Below are 19183 nucleotides of genomic sequence, written 5' to 3' on the forward strand. Positions count from 1 at the left end.
ATGGTTACTTTCAGGTTTAAGTGTTAACTTGTTGATCTGGCAGGAAAGTTTATTTTACAACTTTCAGTTTGAACCAGGTCAGCTGATCTTAACTTTATTGGTTACCAAGAAAAATGTGTTGATTACCTGGATTTTTATGACGTCTCCTAAATCAAAATCTGTTGCAAAATATATGTTATTTCTAATATAAAATAATAATTTGTTTTTTTTTTGATTAACATCCAAGCTTTAGTTGAGTTTCAGAGTTCTTTCTTGACCTCTTACCTGAGGGTTAATTTCACGGTTCTTCTCGAGGTTTTGATCGTTTCACATGACCTTCATCAGCTGCCAGGTAGCTCTTTAAATTTCTGTGTTTGTCGTTTTCTGAGCACTTTAAAGACTTCCCATGCATGTTGGCTTTTTGGTGCTGTTGAACCTCAACAACAATCCATCACAGAGTCACTGTGAAAATGTTTATTTGCTGTTCTTAAATGCAAATTTGCATCATAAAATAACAAAGATACAGTTAGATTAGTTTTTATAGTTTCTCCTCATTGATTATTTACTAGTTTAGCTTACACAACAAGTTCAGAAAATCAGAGAAATGTTGTTTCTTCTTGATCTAAGAATCCTTTTTACGACCCTTATTTTAAGGCAATCCACAGTGTTTTCCTAAACCTAACCAGGTGGTGCTGGTGCCTTAACCCAACCAAGCTGCTGGCCACTGTGGCAGTCATGTTGTCTTTCCTTTTCCCTTCAGTATGTGTGTATAAGAATTCAGGTTTTCCGAGAACTTCTTGTCATCGTCGGTTTACAAGTGAAGATTCACAGTTTGTTTGAATATCATCCAAAGTTTACTGGTTAGTTTTTCTTGCAGACAATTAAAATTTTGCAGCATTATCACAGGAAATCAGGTAAACTTTCAACGCTGTTGATCGTGAAATGCTGACATTTGAGGGAATGTAGAGCTGGAGAGTCGCTACAGCTCCTTCGTTGTAACGTCTGGAAGGATACAGAAGAACTTTGCTGTGCCCACTTTCTGGTTTGACCTGGGCTTAAATAAATGAGGCTGTAATTTGTTGCATCAACTTCAACTTAGATTCAGGTCAAAATTCAAATCCAGTGAAAGCTGGATTAACCAAGTTTGTCTGAACCACTTCTGTGTCGCCCACCAGCCTCTAAGAGGAGAAAGAAATGTGGTTCGCGGCCGTCTTTTTTTGTGTGACGTCTTTCAGGATGAAGTCGATCAAAATTCAGACGGCTCTCCATCACTGCCAGCATGTGATGTTTACTTTTGCAACTTTTAACACTCTGAGGTGTGCAGCATGAGGGAAAATCAAAGGTTTCACACATTTTTTGAAGCTCAGCGAGGGGTCTAGTTTCAAAACAAAGTTTCCTGTCCTTGAATAACCTCCACGCCTCTGATTTCCAGCCGTGTGACAACCCAGCTGGAAAGTTTCCTCTTGTAAAAATGAGGTGCACTGGTGTTTGATTTACTTGGAAGAATCGCTTGGTATGACCGGACCAGATTTGTTTGCAATTTTCTACACCTCGACACCACTTCTGTGTGCCTGACACAAAAACAAATGATTGTAATGCACCTTTTCTGTCGTTTGTTTGAACTGGACCAACAGGTAGATCCTTCCTGGTGTCATTTTTCTTTGCTCGCAGCGGCTCGTTGAAAGCAGAATACCGATCAAACAGACCACGGCCGGGGTAAACAAAGCTTGAATACTGTTGGTAAAGAGAAAGAAAAAGGAGGGAGAGTGCTTTGTTTGTTTTACTCTCGATCCCTCGTTTCTCTCAAAGCAACCACAGAGGTATTGTAAGAAGGTTTTAGCTCGGCCCGCACTGCATTGTTTGCATGTTGGTTCAAGGTCGGACCTCGAGATAAGAGGACAGTAAATATTATGGGCGTGAAGAGAAAGTAAGTCAGATTTCTTATCAGTCTTAAATCTTCTGGTCATTCTCGTGTGAATATCTGGGACAGAAAGAGAAAAAGATGGAGGCTGAAATGATAAAGAAAAAGAAGTGATTCAAAGGAGGAACGACAGAGTGTTTGATAGAACCAGTTGTCAGCAGGAGACGATGAGAAAGAGAGCAAAATGTCCCCGTTCTTCACAGCGATGGCTGACAAGACGCAGCAGCTCGTATGAAATTGATGCCGCCGACTTAACGAGATGTTCTGAAAAATGGCTGTGGCAAAAAACGAGGAATCAGCAAGAAAGAGAACGGCCCGCTCTCTTTAACAGCGCTCCCCTTCCCTCCCCGAGGGCCTCGACGCCGTTACGTAAGCGGCGGGATCGAATATAGGCAAAAGCTGAAGGCGATCTTTGTGGGAGGCCCGGGGATGAACCTGGATTAGGGATGGTTTAGGGATATTTGTAATAGGGAATCCCAGAAGACTTCACAGTGCAAATATGTTTCTGCGGAAACATTAACTGTCTCATTGCAGAAGGACAAAGTTGAAAGATGGGGGTTCAGTCCCTTGGGGTCGCAGCTGTCCAGATGTTAAAGTGTCCTTGAGCAAGGCACAGGAGCAAAACCAGCTCCTGTGAGACTATCCCAGCGACTTTGGTGACCAGCAACCTTTCCTCTAGTGCCTCCATGAGGTCCATGTGTTTGGTTCTGTGCAAAACGTCTTGAATACTTTTGGATCAATTGATCAATTGGTCATTCCCAATCGATTGGTGTTCCCCTCGGGTTGACTTCGAACAAAGAACTTTGGTTTATGACCAAATACAAGCAAAACTAATAATCTCATCAGCCTCAGATGTAGTTTGTGTTTGCAAATAAGCATTTGTCGGCATGCTAATGGTGACGCTGTTAGCATGTTGATGTTAGCACTAGCACAAAGCACCCCTGTGTGTTAGTACAGCCTCACGGAGCTGCTAGCATGACTGTGGACTTTGTTTTTGGTTTAGGGTCTATTGACAGAAAATTTGCTTCGCAACAGTTTTACTGGACTGCTTCTGAATTTTGTGAGGTTTTGGACTTATATTCTCTGGAATGAAACAAGGATTTTGAAGGCATCACTTTGGATTTTAGGGGAATTTTGATTGGGAACTTATTAGACTAAATGATTAATTGACTAATCAAGAGAATCGTCAGCAGATTAATCAATCTAAGAATTGTCCAAAGCCCTCGATGAAGGTTTAAAAACCTGGACAACCTTCTCTGGAGTCGGCCCTAAACTCTCCACTGAAAAGAGCAGCGTCAGTCTTGTCCTGCAGCTGACACACCTCTGAAACATGACCTGTTTCATTATAACAAAAGCAATAATGATCCCAACAACAACAGGAACAATCTACTAAAAATGTGTCTTTGGGGAGAGGAGATGAGCTGTGAAGTCATTTTTCTCAGTTGCACTGCTGATGCTGCAGCTCTCTGCAGAAGTTTTACAAGTGAACCTCCCAGTGAAACCACAGAGTGAAGTCCAGCCTTGTTTCTCTGGAAGCAAACAGGCGGAAGTCATCGAGCTGGAATCTCAACTTCATTTCCTTATTTTTGATTTTATCAGCGTAGTACCAGAGAAAAACAAATGTGATATGCACGAGGGCTCGATTACAATGTGACAAGGTCTAAACCTGCTAAACAACACGGCTTACTACGGAAAAATGCGTGAACGGTGACGACCTGGAAATGAAAACATGATCCTTTAACATACTCACGATGAGACGATGCTTTATTAAAGGTGCAATATGTAAGTTATAATTGGTCAAGATTTGTGAAATTCATCCATAAAACCAAAAGGGGGCAGCAGGTCACAAGAGCAAGTGCTGCTAACTGTAGCTGCCCTTAGCTAGGTGGCTCAGTTAGTCGTGCAGCTAGCTGGTTAGCATGCTAACTTTAGCAGATATCTCTGCAACACAGCACACAGACTTTATAATGTAAAAACTGTTATTTATTCACATTCTGTTGATCAGTTTAGTTACATGTTTTTATCTCAAATTCTGACATTTTGCACCTTTAATCTGAAATAAGAGGGACAAACTACTTATTTTGCTTTTTTGTGCATCCGTTTTTTAATAGATTTGGTCAAATTACTGTAGAAAAGTTTGTGGAAAAATGATTGATAAGACAATATCTTCTATCAGGTTGCTTATTTCTGACAGAAGACTTAGAAAACAAGTAGAGCAATGTCTCAAAAAATAACCCCTGACTTTTAAATCAGACTATAACTTGCTACATTTTCACGCCAGCAGTAAACACGGCTGTGTGGGCGTGAAATCTTTTTCCAGACTGTTGATATTTTAGAGCACATTCAGCGCCTTCATCTATCAGCTGCTAATCAGGATGTGTGATACAGCAGTGAGGAAGAGGAGGAGGAGGAAGAGGAGGTGGAAAGGTGACAAGACGGAGTGGAGCTGGAGGAGGAGGAGGAAGAAAGACGGAGCAGATTTATGATGGCAGCAGGTTCACTCTGTTTGTAACCGATCGATATAAAGACACAGCGAGAGGGAGAAGAGTCCGTCTGGTGTGTGTGAATTCACGTTTTCTAACGTCTTCTAACCAGTAGATTTCCTTTCCTTTCCTTTCCTTTCCTTTCCTTTCCTTTCTATGCTGAAGTTTGCTGAAAGAATTATTGGTCCACACTTGATATTCTTAATCTCTTAATGCACCTGCACTGAAAAATACAATAGCAGGAAGTCAGATGTCACTGAATTATTGAGACGTCTGTCACGGACTAAAATCCTGATGGGATGTCCTTTCAGTCCTCCTGAGGGTTAACACTTAACACTGTAAGAGGAGAATATAACATTATATAAGATATTTCGTGAAGAATATGGCGGACAAAGATGGAGAGTTTAGGAGGTGAAGAGTTTTGGGGATGTGAGTGGAGCAGAGAGGACAGTTATGGCCTCCGGTGCTTTCTGCTGTTTGTTCCTGCCAAATGGACTCGACTCACAGGATCTGTGTGTGTGTGTGTGTGTGTGTGTGTGTGTGTGGTCAGGTTTAGTCGATGGCTAACGGCGACCTGTTTTCTCTTTGTGAGTGTGTTAGTGTGCTTAGTTAAGTCGACTTTTTTCACTTTGAGTACACGTCTTTGTATTATTTTGAGGCCGTCTCATTCCTTTCCTTTCCTTTCCTTTCCTACAGTTTCCTTCCCTATACCTTCCTTTCCTCTTTTTCCTTTCCTTTCCCTCCCCTTGCTTTCCTTTCCTTTCCTTTCTTCCTCTCTTCTCCTCATTCGGTATTCTCCTCGTTTCTCCTCTCACCCTCTCAATCTCATTCGCTGTGCCGCTGCCTTCACTTTCAATTTCTCTCCGTCCGTCTGAATCCACCCCGTCTCCCCGTCTTCATTTATTCATTCCTCTGACTTCACTGTGCACCTTTCTTTTCTTCCTCCTTCTCTTCCCACCTCCATCACTTTCCTGCAGCCTCTCTTTCTCTGCAGTTTAACTATACGTCCAAAAGTATGTGGACACCCAGACAGACAGACAGACTCTTCTCTGGAAATGAGCCGCAGAGATTTTCTCCAAATCAGCCACATGAACACAAGTGAGGTCCAAAAGATCCACACCAAACTAGAAAACCATTTCTTTGTTAAGCTTGCTGAGCGTATTGAAGCCACTGACACACTGAAACAGGAAGTAAACTTCCCCAGGTTGTGGCATTTTTGTCTGAAAATGTTAAAACGGATCTTATAGATTGTTACATTTTGTCTTAAGAATGATATTTTTTGCTAAAATTGTGATTAGGTTGATAATATGGTCGTAATAATAGGAACAAATAACCATGAAGGGTTGTAGTTAATGAAAAAGCACCAATATTGGACCAAAACCAAACATGTTTCAACAATTAAACCACGAAAATGTTGAAACTTTACATTTCTTTATGTTCAGTTTGAAATTTTCTCTTGTGCTGACGGTCCGGTTAGCTTTAGGTACAAAATCCACCTCGTCAGGGTTCGTAAAAGATCATGTTTTGACTTAAATACCTGGCTTTGTTTCCACAAACATGTTTTTTGTCAGTTGTTCGACTCCTACAAATGTTGAAACCAACTTGAACAGTGGTCTCTGGCTTGGCAGCCGTCCTCAAACTGGTTGGAATTTAGAAACGTGAGCACGACAATATTTGTGCAAAAAAAACAACAACTATAAAGCAAGTCAACATAACATAACATAACAATTATATGTTATTTTTTTCATGTTAAGGGACATTTTCCAGAAAACGTGCAGCAGTTCATCTCGAACACATCGTTTAGCGTTTAAACCACAAGAAGTACAGTTAGCATGTTTGGGTAAAGGTCGGTGAGGCTGATTTAAAGACGTTCAGGAGGAAATCAGATCATTTAAGTGTGTCAGAAATCTTGAAATATTCTTGTGTGCATTAAAAATAAAAAGTTTTTCTCAAAATCCTGAAAAGAAGGGTGATTTAACAGTTTTCACTTGGTCACAGTAATTGATTTTGATAAGAATTCCAATGTTTTTTTTTGTGCTTTTTTTGTAGTATTATTGAGAATGTTTACATCTTGTGACACGTCATGAACTTTACTCACCCTCAGCTGCTGAGAGCACTCAGACTAAACTATATGGGTGGCGATGGCGGCGGTGGCGATGGCGGCGGCGGCAGTGGCGGCGGCGGTGTACTTTGGGCTGCATAGTGCGTCTCCTCTCTGTTTTCTGGTCACATAGAGCTGATAGCGAGCCAATCCATCTCTCTCCGGAGGGACCCCTCCCCTTTTTCTCTTATTTCTCGCTCTACCTCCTCCACTCATCCCCCATCTCTCTCTCTCTCTCTCTCTCTCTCTCTCTCTCTCTCTCTCTCTCTCTCTCTCTCTCTCTCTCTCCCCCTCTCTCGGGCTCTGCCTCCTGATTGGCCGCTTCCTGCCTGCCTCTTTATGAATTGAACAGCAGTGGCTGGATGCGACTGGCTGGAAGCTAATCAACACAACCAATGCTCTCTCTCTCTCTCTCTCACACACACACACACACACACATACGAAATATACGCACATGCTCATCGGCAACAGCCAAACCTTTCATTGAAACGTGTAGAGGTGCTCACACACACTTTGTCTCTCTCTCACACTCATGTCCACACACACACACACACACACACCGGCTCACAGCCTGCTTTGTCAACAGCTCACGTAGCGCGTTGCACTCGGGCGAGCTTGCACACACACACACACACACACACACACAGCGCAGGACACACACTCTCGTCTTCTGTCACTCTCTTGCTCGCCCTCAGCCGCAATCACATGCCGAGCTACTCACACACACACACACACACACACATAGACATGCAGTCACACACACCAGGATGCGGTCGGTTCTAGTGATGCTGTGACGCTCGGTCGTCCCTCTCTCTCTCTCTCTCTCTCTCTCTCTCTCTTTCTCACACACACACACTTTTCTCGGTTTTCGTCTCACACACACTCGCACGCTGTGACACTCGACACACACACACACACACTCGTCGTCAGCCTCTGTCTCAGTCAGTCAGTCAGTCAGTCAGTCAGTGTGTGTGTGTGTGTTGGTGGTATGAGGCGGTGATGTTTTGGGACAGGAAGAATAGTATGGGCAATTCCCAACGACGGCCCAAAGGAAGACACAGACCAAAATCGGCAACAGGTACTTTATCCGTCTATCTTCCTATTCCTTGATTTTCCATTTCTCTCCGTCCGTCCGTCAGCCTTTCATCCATCCATCCGTCTGTCTCTCTGTCAGTGTGGCGACCACTCAATCAAAATTATGCCTCATACCATCCATCCATTCGTCGTTCCTCCGTCTACGTGACACGTTTCATTCATATGTTCATTCCTCTCTGCGTTTGCCTTCCGATCTCTGCATCCCTCCGTCCGAAACGTCTCGTATCCAGGTGCAGCAGCTGCACACCTAACTTGGTGAAACCTCAGTGTATCCACTCGTCTGGCCTTTCTTTTGTTTTTTTTTTGTTGCTTTGTCAGGATTTCTGTGCGTTCACAATGCCTCATATTCAGGTGACCCACGCCCAGACATCCGTCCCTTCACCCCTCCATCCGCTCGTCGATGCGTCCTCTCCATCATACGTACATACATGTTTGTCAGTCACCGAAGTGTTTAACTCTTGGATCTATCTTGCATTCTTCCTCACCCCTCCATCCATTCAAAGTGTGTTCATGTTACTCTATTTTCACTCCATCTATACATTTTCTTCCTGTCTATCTTTGCCACATCGTCAGTTTTCTCGAAATTTGCTTATGTCACGTCGAGTAATCGACTGTTTTATGCCCACGCGTCCATTTTTTATCCCTTCGTTACCCTCACATGCATCTATACCTCCATTTATTCCACACACACACGCCGGTCAGCCTCCGTTCACTCCATTTCTATTGATCGAGTATTGCTGTTTCATCACGTCCATTGGTTTCATCCACCAGTTTCTGCATCCCTCGATCCAAGTACTTTCAGACCAGCCGCTCATCTTTTCTTCCATTTACGCTGGAAAACCTGCCTAATTCTGTAAATCTCATCCAGTTTCATCCATTTCCCCCTAATTTCTTCATCCCTCCATCCAAAATGTGTTAATCTAAGTGTCTCACGTCCATTTACCCCTTCAATCATCCACCTCTTCGTCCTCTCACCTGTACTTCATCCATATATCTATCAATGTATCTATCTTATATTGGTTTTCCATCCAGTGACGCAGTTTTTCGTCCATTTTCTCCCAGTTTCTGCACCCTCCTTCCAAAATATCTCATCACACGTGCCTCATTTCACCCCTTTGTCACACTAACCACTCATCTTAACCTGCATTTGTTCCATATATCTGTATATTGATCCGTGTCTGGTGTTGGTTTTCCATCCAATGTGCTTTCTTTAATCCATTTAACCCTGATCTCTGCACCCCCCATCTCAAATATCTCATATCTGGTTGTCTCACGTCCATATATTCTTCTTTTATTGACACCAACCATTCATATTTTCTTCCATTCACTCTTCTCAATGCCTGTACATAATCCATATATCTATCTATTGATGTATCTGTCTCGTATTGGGCTTTCCATCCAATGATACAATCCTTTGTTTTGTTTTCGTGCAATTTCAGCATCCTTCAGTCCAAAATATCTCATATCAAGGTGTCTCTGTCTGTCGGCAAAAACCTGACACTGAACTTTTTTCATACCCCTTTTTCAAGCCTGTATTTATCTTACCAATCTATCCATCTATTGATCCATCGATCTAGCATTGGTTTTCCATCCAGTGTGCTTCATTTCATCCAATATGCCAAATAAATGTCATGTATCCCTCTTTTTAGTCCTTCATTAACCCATTAGTGCATTATTCTTTTGCTCCATGCACACTTCCGCCCACAAGCCTCTTTGTAAAGCTGTTTATCGATATATCCATCAAATATTGGTTTGCCATCCAATCCGTTCCTATATCCGTTGATCCGTTCCTTCAATTCATCTATCCAATACTTCCTTTTGTCCATTTTCTTCTCTCTGCTTCCCACCATCCAGTACATCCAATATAAATGTGCCTCACGTCCATGCGTCCCTCTCTTTTTCACCCCCGTATCAAACCATTTATCAATTATCTTATCCACACTTGAGCTTGAAAGCCTTTCTCTGTATCTGTCTGTTGATCAGTCTATCAAGGGTCGGTTCGCCATCCAATCCATTCTAATGATCTCTCATCCATCCGTCCATCCATCCATCCATCCATCCATCCATCCATCCATCCATCCATCCATCCTTTCCTCTAGTCATCTCTTCCCTCGTCTGGCTTGCCAGGTTTGAATGAACTAGGTCAATTGGTCTTTTGCCTCTTGGCGTGCAACTGGACTGAGAGACTGAGTGTTTCTGTGTGTGTGTGTGTGTGTGTGTGTGTGTGTGTGTGTGTGTGTGTGTCGTATATAGTCGTAGCTTTGGTTTAGTGCTGATGCTGCTGAGCTGGAAGTGTGTGTGTGTGTGCAAATACCAAGGTTTTACGTTTCACACACATTTCTCATACCGCTGCAGCCTCGTGCGTTTCGAGTGTGCTGCACTGCCTTCGTCCTGCACGGCTGGATGGGATTACTAGTGGGCTCTTTAATTATCTCTGAGGGCGAGCGAGGTAGAGATAGTGTGCGGGAGAGAGTGAGAGGGGGAGAGAAGGGGAAGGGAAACGAGAGGCGAGCGGAGATGACAGCCCTTGTAAATCTGCCCCTCTTACTCGCCTCCTCGCCGGACGATAAAGGAGGAAGTGGAGAGGTTGGAGTGAGAAACAAGGCTTTGGGGGGAGGAAGAGGAAGAAGATGAGAGGACGAGAAATAAAACGAGTGCATGGCATGATGAAGAGCTTTGTGGATGATGGGAGGAAGAGGAGAAGGAGGAGGTGGCTTTTGAAAAACACACATGCAAAGTGTTTGTGTCATGCTGCAGAGCTGCACAGAGCTCACACACACACACACACACACACACACACACACACACACACACACACACACTCTCCAGCTGAGGGTAAACACACCCATATGCTCACTCTCATTCTGTCCACACACACTTATGTGCATATGCCCCGGAGATCAGTATGTGTGTGTGCGGGAGGTATATATGTAAGCTTTAACACAAACCGACAGCCGACCAGCTCTGCAGGCACCTGCCCGAGCTGCTACAATCAGCGCGAGGCGCTTCCTAGATACGTTTGACCTTGACTTCAATCGGCGAAACCGTACCCGTGTGTTTCCCGCCTTCAGAGGTGACGCTCGCATTACTGTCAGCAGGTGCCGTGTCGTGTTTCCAGACGGCGTAATTTACCGTGATTGCTGCTGCGATGATGATATGGTCAGGGACAAGAGGCGTAATTGATGCTTAATGGGCAGAAGGAGGAAGCGCGTTCGTCAGGAGCCGTCATGTGGTCACTTAAAACCACCTGTGTTGAAATCTACCTGCGAGGACCTCTTGTGGCAAATGCAGGTATTAGGATGATGGCATTATTATGAGGTTGAAAGCTGTGGAATTGTTCTATCAAACTACTGTGTTCAAGGTCAAACGAACTCTGGTGTCAAACGTTTTAGCAAACAAACACAAGAGGCCCGGGACGACTTCTTAATTCAGTTTACGATGATATTTGAGATTTTATACTGCAGGAATACATTTTCGGAAAGGAATGTGGCCGTTACAAAACTCCTGAAGTTAGTGATCCAAAGTGAGGATGGCTCAGACACTAATTATTTAGCATTTCAAAACAACTGCTAGAAGTGGCAGGAGAAGCTAACATCCAAAGCAACCTGTTGGGGAACCTAGCACTGATATTAGCCTGCTGGAAAAGCTAACACTGATGTTAGCCTGTTGGGAAAGTTAACATAGATATTGTCCTGTTTAGAGGAGGACAATAACAATGCTAGCCTGTTGAAGAAGCTAACCTTGATGCCAGCCTGTTGGAAAAGCAAACACTGATGTTAGCCAGTTGTCAAAAGCTAACACAGATGTAAGTCTGTTAGATAAGCTAACACAGATAATAACCTGTTGGATAATAACCTGGTTAACATAACTGTTAGCCTTTTGGAGAAGCCTACACTGTTGTTAGCCTGTTGGAGAAGCTAACGCCGATGTTAGCGCTGTTGTCGACCGGTTGGAGTGGTTAGCCTTTTGGAGGTGCTAACATTGAAGCTAGATTGTTCTTTGTTTCAGCCCCAGAACATAAGAAACAGTTCAAGTGTGGGAAATTGCCCATGTAGCCTGTGAGATTTGAGCCTTTGCATTTTTCATAAATCTCCAGAAGTCCTGAAGGTGCTGTTGATACAATAGTAACAACTACACCAACTTAATTTTTTCATTTTTGTACCTGTGTCCTCTTTGTTCTGATGTTTCTGGACTGCACTAATCACCCAGAAATCACCTGGTAATGAAAACTACATATTTAATTTCCTCTTCGGTCTGTTCAGCTGTAACTGCTCACATTAAAAGCCCATTTTTTTTCCTCATTCATTAGTTATTTTCCCTTTATGTCTTCTTCAGATTATTACCAACAAACTGAAACCGACGAGCACATCACATCTGTTCAGGACGGACCTCCGGAGTCCGTTTGATTAAAGAGACGATTTCAGCTCTTTTAGCTTTCATCCATTTGATCTTTTCTAATCGTTTGGTTTCCGCTTTCCTTTCTTCCTCTACCTTTATCCCTCTCTGTCTTTTATCTTCTGTTATTCTAACACACACTCCGTCTATGTGCGTTTCTTATCAGGGGGATCAGACTTCATGATGTTTTCCCGGTGTAGTTGGATTTGGCAGATGCTCGTGGCTGACAGTTTGTTGTTTTGTCCCCGCGCCGTGTTTCACAGCAGAATACAACCAGTTATGCGTCTAGGACACCTCACCTGATGGGAATGACAAGCTTGTAAACATTTCTTTTAACTCCTTTGAGTTTGACACCATTTACAGCACAAAGCCTCGGATGCAACGAGCCTTAACATCTATGATTGCTGATTTTGTCTTGTCGTTTTGTAGGACCTCGAGCTACGATCTTTGGGGGTTAATTTACCTCCTCGTTACGATAAATCTGTCAAATTGTAACATCTTCTACATGTCCTGATTCATCAGCTACTGAAATGATGACGGATAGTATAAATCCAAAGAGACATAGCGCCATATTTCAAGGTATAGCAACATATTTAATACCCGTTAGCCATTAGCACGTGACTGTTTCTTCAAAGTTTCTTCTAACAAACTGCTGCCTGACTTTTCACCCACTGATTTGAGGGTGGATGAGTGTTACCCTATTTAACAACCTTCCATCCCGCCACACTTTTGGTTGGAGACCTGATTTATCTTTTGGGCCACAGCCTACAAACGCTGAGTTTACCCCTAACTAGCAGATAGCAAGAGACGTTGGGTAGATATCAAACATGCTAGCAAAGCAACACATCGGACCACTTTGTTTAGATACGTATCTTTGAAGGTTACATCAGAAGGGATGTTTCTGTTTCTTTCAGCAAGTTGAAATTATTCATTGTACATTTGTTTCAGCTAGAGTCTGAGAAGGAAAACATGTCTCCATCTTCCTTTAGGTGCACTAAATCTTAAAATCTCCTTCAATATCCATTGATGGAGACGCGGTGACCATCTTGGACAGACGTGTCGTGTGATCTGATACCATCTCGCATCGTCATTCTGTTCCTTTTCACCTCCTTTCCCCCCGATTTCCATCCGACTCTTTCACGCTCCCTCCTCTCTCACCTTCGGTTTCGCCTCCATTTTCACTCTCGTCTCGTGTTCAGTTTTTGTTGTTGCCAGGGTGCTGACATTCTAATTCCTGCAAATTAAACACGTGAGTGCACACAGGTTTCTCCATATGATGCCTATTTCTGTGCTCGTCTGCTGCTACGCAACCGTTGTCCTTGTGATCACCCGATAACACTCATCCTTTGTTCCCATTTCCAACCTCAAAAATACCCCAAATTGTTTTTTTTCTTTCCACTACTTTTCTTCTACTTTGTCATTATTTGTTCTTTTTCCATTCACTCACTCATACTAAAAGGCATGACCGACCAACTGACCACACACACACTCATGTGCTCCTGCACACATGGTAAGCATGTTCATTCACGTATTTTCAGATGGATGATGTCATCTTCAGCAAAGCCAGCAGCACCCTGCAGCAAGAGAGTGAGAGAGAGAGAGAGAGAGAGAGAGAGAGAGAGAGAGAGAGAGAAAGAGAGAGAGAGGGTGGGAAAGAGAAGGGGTGTGTGTTGAGATAATTGGATGGAGGCGAGGAGGAGGAGGAGGGTGTAGAGGCAGCGATTGAGAGATCAGAGGCGAGATACGAGATGTGAGAAAGAGCAGCGAGAGCAGAGGGATGCAGGAGGATAAAGAGAGGGAGGGAAGATGCTGAAAGAGAGACAAAGAGAAGCAGAGGAGAAGAAGAAGAAGAAGAAGTAGGGTAGGAGACAGGAAATAGAGGCTGGGATTGAGGCTGCTGCTGCCATGGCAACCGTACAGGTGTTAAAGCAGGTCAATTGGATGCCAGTCGGTGCCCTGCCAATGACCAACAAGTGTGTGTGTGTGTGTGTGTGTGTGTGTGTGTGTGTGTCGCCTACTGATCTGTTTGCCGCATGGCGAGCAGGTCACATGATGACTGGTCTCAAGTCAAAGCTGTGTGTTGATGACAGCAGCGGGAAGCTGGCTTTGTTTTGTGTTTCAAACTTCCAGTGTCATGAAATGACTGATGAGCAGCGATGGAGGAAGTATTCAGAGAAACAGTGCACCCCGTGTTTTAACGCCACAGAAATGGCCGTAGATAGTTCACCTTCCCAGGGAAAATAGCCGTCTTTGCTCACCACAAACCTCCTGATGGGAGTCATCCTAGCTCCAACTTGTATTTTAAAGTGGCTCCAGGGATGCAGGAGGATGGAGACAGGTCTCTGTAAAGATGCGGAGGTGGAGACAGGTCTCTGTAAAGATGCTGAGGTGGAGACAGGTCTCTGTAAAGATGCTGAGGTGGAGACAGGTCTCTGTAAAGATGCTGAGGTGGAGACATGTCTCTGTAAAGATGTTGAGGTGGAGACAGGTCTCTGTAAAGATGCTGAGGTGGAGACAGGTCTCTGTAAAGATGCTGAGGTGGAGACAGATCTCTGTAAAGATGCTGAGGTGGAGACAGGTCTCTGTAAAGATGCTGAGGTGGAGACAGGTCTCTGTAAAGATGCTGAGGTGGAGACAGGTCTCTGTAAAGATGCTTTTTAACAAATACATGACAGCCTGTGTTTTTTTGACTTGTCTTGAGTTGATCTAAACTTCTCTAAAGTGTTTGTATCCTTCCTCTCTCAGACTTCAGCTGACCTGACTTCCATTATAATGCACATTGTGTGGTATTGCAGGCTGTTATGAGCTTATATCCCTCTTCTTTCTCATAAAACTTAATGGGGCATTGCAACAAAGGAGGATGGAGACAATTAAAAGCAGATGCTGTTTTAGGACGGAGCTGAAAACTTGTGCTGCATTTCAGCCATTTAGAAAGTTGAGAACCCAATATGCTCGGGGTGTAATTAGTTGAAGTCAGGAGAAAACTTTTGAAACTGAAAGTTTGGGTCACTTTTTCAAAAGATGTTTTCTGCTTGTTTTCAAGATTGTTTTTAGGGAAAAGAAAAGAAAAAAAATGAAGAAAAGTCACTTTTATGGCCTGCAGGATATTTAAAACAAGTATAAGACCATAAAGCATAAGAGCATGGTTAAAATAAATTTTCGACAACGAGAAAAAAACGTGAAATAAAAGCAGCGGTGTGAAGATTATTACCAGACTTGAAGTGTGTTCTGATTAATAAATCATAACTAACTTCATAGAATCTGCACTAAACACTCATAAACTATGATTTCTTAAGTGAGAACATTTTTGGCTGTATAGTTCACAAGTTCAACAACAATCGTCTTGTTTTCTCCTCAAACTTTTCTTTATTACGACGCTGAACACCGAAGCAGAACTTGCTTGTTAGTGGAAATCAGTTCAGAGAGGTCTGTGCTGGTGAAAAATCAATGTTTGTTGTCGCTGAGTCACAGTCATGAAGCTCAGAGGGGAACATGCATATTGGATAAACACCCACCAACATCAATTTATATCACTGCAAAACAAATGTTAGGCTCGTTATCACCATCGAAAGGTGAGATTTCGCCACGTACTTCAGCATCCACTGAGCACAGTCATCATATCTATAAACAGAACCATATAACTGCAATCTTAAAACATGGCCGCACAAAACAAAAACTGTATAATGTGCCTCTTGATCTGTAGTTTTGAGAGATGCCCCTGTTTATTTTAGAGATCTTCCCTGTCACTTGGAAATACATGAAAACATCCACACGTTACACAAGATTGCATGAAATAACATAAAAAGAACCATTTTTTATTTACAGAAGTTTTTTTCCACATAAAAATGCTTTCATGAAGTTTGTTAAGAGGTTTCCTCTAATTAAACATTTGAAAGCTGAAGCCACAGCTAGCTAAGGACAATTGTTTTCTGTAGAAAGTTATTTGCTGTAATTTGATGGTTTTGATGTTTTGGCCCCCTGCTGTCTGAATATTACATTTTTTTTTTAACTATTCTTTTCTTTTAAACAAACTCAGACACATTTGGCACCACTAATATACAATCGGCAACTTTCTTGTGCCTGTATAGAAAAAAAAACTTTCCCTTTCTCAAAAGTGAGTCCAGGTGAGACTTCTTAATCCTTAATTATACCTCTGGTGGACTCCCAGCTCAGCTCCTCTCCTCCTCCTCCAGAACTCTTACCATTCTGCACCGCTGTGCTTTAAATCCACTTCCACGGTCTTAATGGTGACTGAGCGGCCTCTCCGGCGCTGTCAGGAGTTTAGTGCCTTGCTGAGAGGAACCTCAGCTGCTGTAGTTAAAGGTGGAGGGCGCATTAATCATCTGGACTCTCGGTGGGGGAGCGATCTGCGAACTCAGCGCCCTCACAGTCGCGGCCCCGGGCTCGCCAACACTTAGGCCACCGTAGCCTCCAGATGTCAGGTATTAATATCAACCTGTCAGCGGCCGTGGTGCCGTAACTCCTCCTTTTGCCTGGTCGTTTTTTAATATTTCTGAACATTGTGGCGTTTTTCATCGTTTGCATCCTCTCTGATGTTTCACACACGGGGTCATAACTACAGTGTGCGAGCGCTGCCGGCCACTCTTGTCACCTTCCAGTGTTTACAGGAAGTAACTGTTGAGGAGAGGAAGGAAAGGAGCCGGGCTGCACCGACAATAGACGCGATGGACGAGAGGAAAGGAGGCCGAGGAACACTTGAACGTGGAGATTATTGTTCCGATATTGCTGCACGTTATTTCAATACTAGAGGAATAATAACAGGTGGTTCCCAACGGAGAGTAAATAGTATGAAAAAGTTTTGTCAGTCTTCTTATTTTAGATGCAGACTGAAGTCCAGAGGAGAATTCAAAGAGTAAAGTCAACGTTCTCTGGTTCTGCTGTGGTTTCAGTTGCTAGGTAGCAGGAAACGATTTCACCACGACAGAAGAAAAAGGTCAAATCGAGCGTCTATTTTCTGTGAAGTTCATCCACGTGTCACCGTTATTCTCTTTTTTTTTCTCCGGCTCCGACTCGACGGCGCTGCTCGAGTGAGGGAGCCGTCATCGAGAGAGGCAGACCACTTCCAAACGCCGAACTAATGTGAGATGTGGGCTGCGATTCAGAGGTCTGGACCGGAGTAGGCCGAGTGGAAAATTGAGATTTAGTGCAGCAAATCCGCGCTGACCCATATTATCGAGTCACGTCTGAGACGTTTGAACTCGAGTTGTGCTGCCCTGATTGGGCGTGTTGGGGTCTGGTAGCTTCTTGGATTTTGCAGCTAGGGACGCTCAACAATCAACCATCTTTGTGGTGTGTTCAGGAACAGCTGGGACAAAATCCTACTGATTCTTAGATCCTACTGAAGTTTAAAAGTCTTGGAATAATATTAATATGACATGAGCTTCAGTTAGCTTTGACACAGAAATGTCCTTCAGAGGGAAACTTATTATTTTGATACTTTGAGTACATTTCAGAGCCTGAACTCTATTACGTCTGTTTTCCTGTGAAGCTCCGGAAATGTTTCCACCGGCATGAGGCTGAGTAGATAATAGCTGAAGTTTTGGGGTGAACTCGTCCTTTAACGGGCACACTGACCACCTGCGCTACCTCTTAAAAACTTTGTAGATTCCTTACAAAGGTGGAGGAAGGAGAAGGGGAAGTGTGAGGAGGGAAGAGGAAGAATGAAAAAAAAAGGAGGTGGAGGCTCAACACCGCCAGCTTCCTCCCTTTCTCTCCTCTCACACCAGGAGTGAAGACTTTTCCCTCAGTGTTTCTTTCTTTTCTCTCCCTCCATATCTTTTCCCCTCCGCCGCAGCCTGAATGAGTCACAGGGTTTACCTCAGTGGGCAGCCGGCTTCTCCTCCTCCTTCTCCTCCTCCTCCTCCTCCTCCTCTTTCCCTCTCCACTTTTCCCTCCGAGTTTACATGTGTGTGATAGCTTCTGTGCCCGGAGACAGTTCAGGAATACAGACATGGAAGTTTTCTGGGCCAGATCAGGTAAGAGACACACTGGAAATGTTTCCTTTTTTATGGGGAGGAGAAATTGGGGGATTGTTAAAGTTTGGAGACATTGGAGCAGGGAGCCGAGTGGTACTGACGTGAAGAGCGCAGCTTCTCCTCACGATAAAGGAGATCTCAGGAATGTTACACTTGACATCAGCGAGAGTTACGTGACCACGTGTGTGTGTTGCTTCTACGAGTCGACGTGCAGCGATACATGCAGGTTTTGGGGTGTTTTGAGGCCAAAGTGGTCACACAGTGCAGGAGCATCAACCACTGGTTGATATCTGTGTGTGTGTGTGTGTGTGTGTGTGTGTGTGTGTTTCACAGTTTTGCGAGGCAGGAGCAGTGTGATACCTGGTGTTTGACATAAAGACGAAGAATTCCACAGGTTGTTAGCAAAACAGGGAAGCATCTATAGCTGCAGAATAACATGAAGATATACAGTTTACAGATAATAACAAGTTTTGTTATCGTCTACTTCTTGTTTTGAAATAAAAAAACATATTTGAACGGCTTTTAAAAGCTTAAATCAAAGTCTTAATTTACAGTTTTCCATCGGCATGGCTGGAAAAACGGTCTTTTTCCGCCCTGTCTGACAGTGTTGTTGTTGTGATGTTGTGACGTGACTGAATGAGATATTCAAACATGGCCGCACTGCTCCGTCGACTGGAAACATTAGAAGTCATTTTCCCTCAAATTTCAGATCTCCACCAGAGTTTAGAATAAAGTTGGTTATGACAGACAAAAATAAATCGACCCCTCCTCGAACCTAAACAGCTGAATAGGTCCTCTGTCACCGAGATGACATATATCACAGTATGCAGTTGGATAAGCATTAAGAACACTTCTTGGTGAGGCTTAAAATAACTACATAATGTATATTTACTCACCGCTGACAGAGGTAGCAGTCTCCTGAATTAAAGTCCTGTACTTGTTCGCTGTCCTCGACCTCCCTTCTTTACCTGACTTCCTCCCTTTGCTGCTGGTAGAATAACAACAGCCACTAGAGGTCGCCACCTAACAAGAAACTGAAATATGTGTCGTAATAAGCTGCTATCACAGTTGAACTCTGCAAAAGTAAAACAGGCTTCCACCCCTTGTGAACAATATTCTTTGCCTCTAACTTACCAAGTCTGAAGGAGGGGAAGGAGTGGTTTTATTTTCTGAGAAGTTGCTAAAAATGGCGTTTCATTGTTTGTTTTCAATA

At 43.5% G+C, this 19183-nt stretch overlaps 1 protein-coding gene across 2 annotated transcripts in view; it reads left to right on the plus strand.

Moving 5' to 3' along the window:
• The window catches only part of nhsl2 (NHS-like 2), a 137582-nt gene that overhangs the window by 53363 nt on the left and 65036 nt on the right, over positions 1-19183 (plus strand). The window contains exon 1 of one of the 2 annotated variants that reach the window (XM_037112412.1): positions 7454-7562. The exons of the other annotated variant lie outside the window; for it this stretch is intronic. Within the exon in view, the coding sequence (XP_036968307.1) occupies positions 7484-7562 (79 nt within the window). The 5' untranslated portion in view covers positions 7454-7483. Of the gene's footprint in view, positions 1-7453; positions 7563-19183 lie in introns of those variants that run through there. 2 annotated transcript variants of the gene reach the window in all.

The sequence above is a fragment of the Acanthopagrus latus genome, chromosome 10, assembly GCF_904848185.1.
Source record: "Acanthopagrus latus isolate v.2019 chromosome 10, fAcaLat1.1, whole genome shotgun sequence".
In the NCBI taxonomy this organism is placed as follows: Eukaryota; Metazoa; Chordata; class Actinopteri; order Spariformes; family Sparidae; genus Acanthopagrus; species Acanthopagrus latus.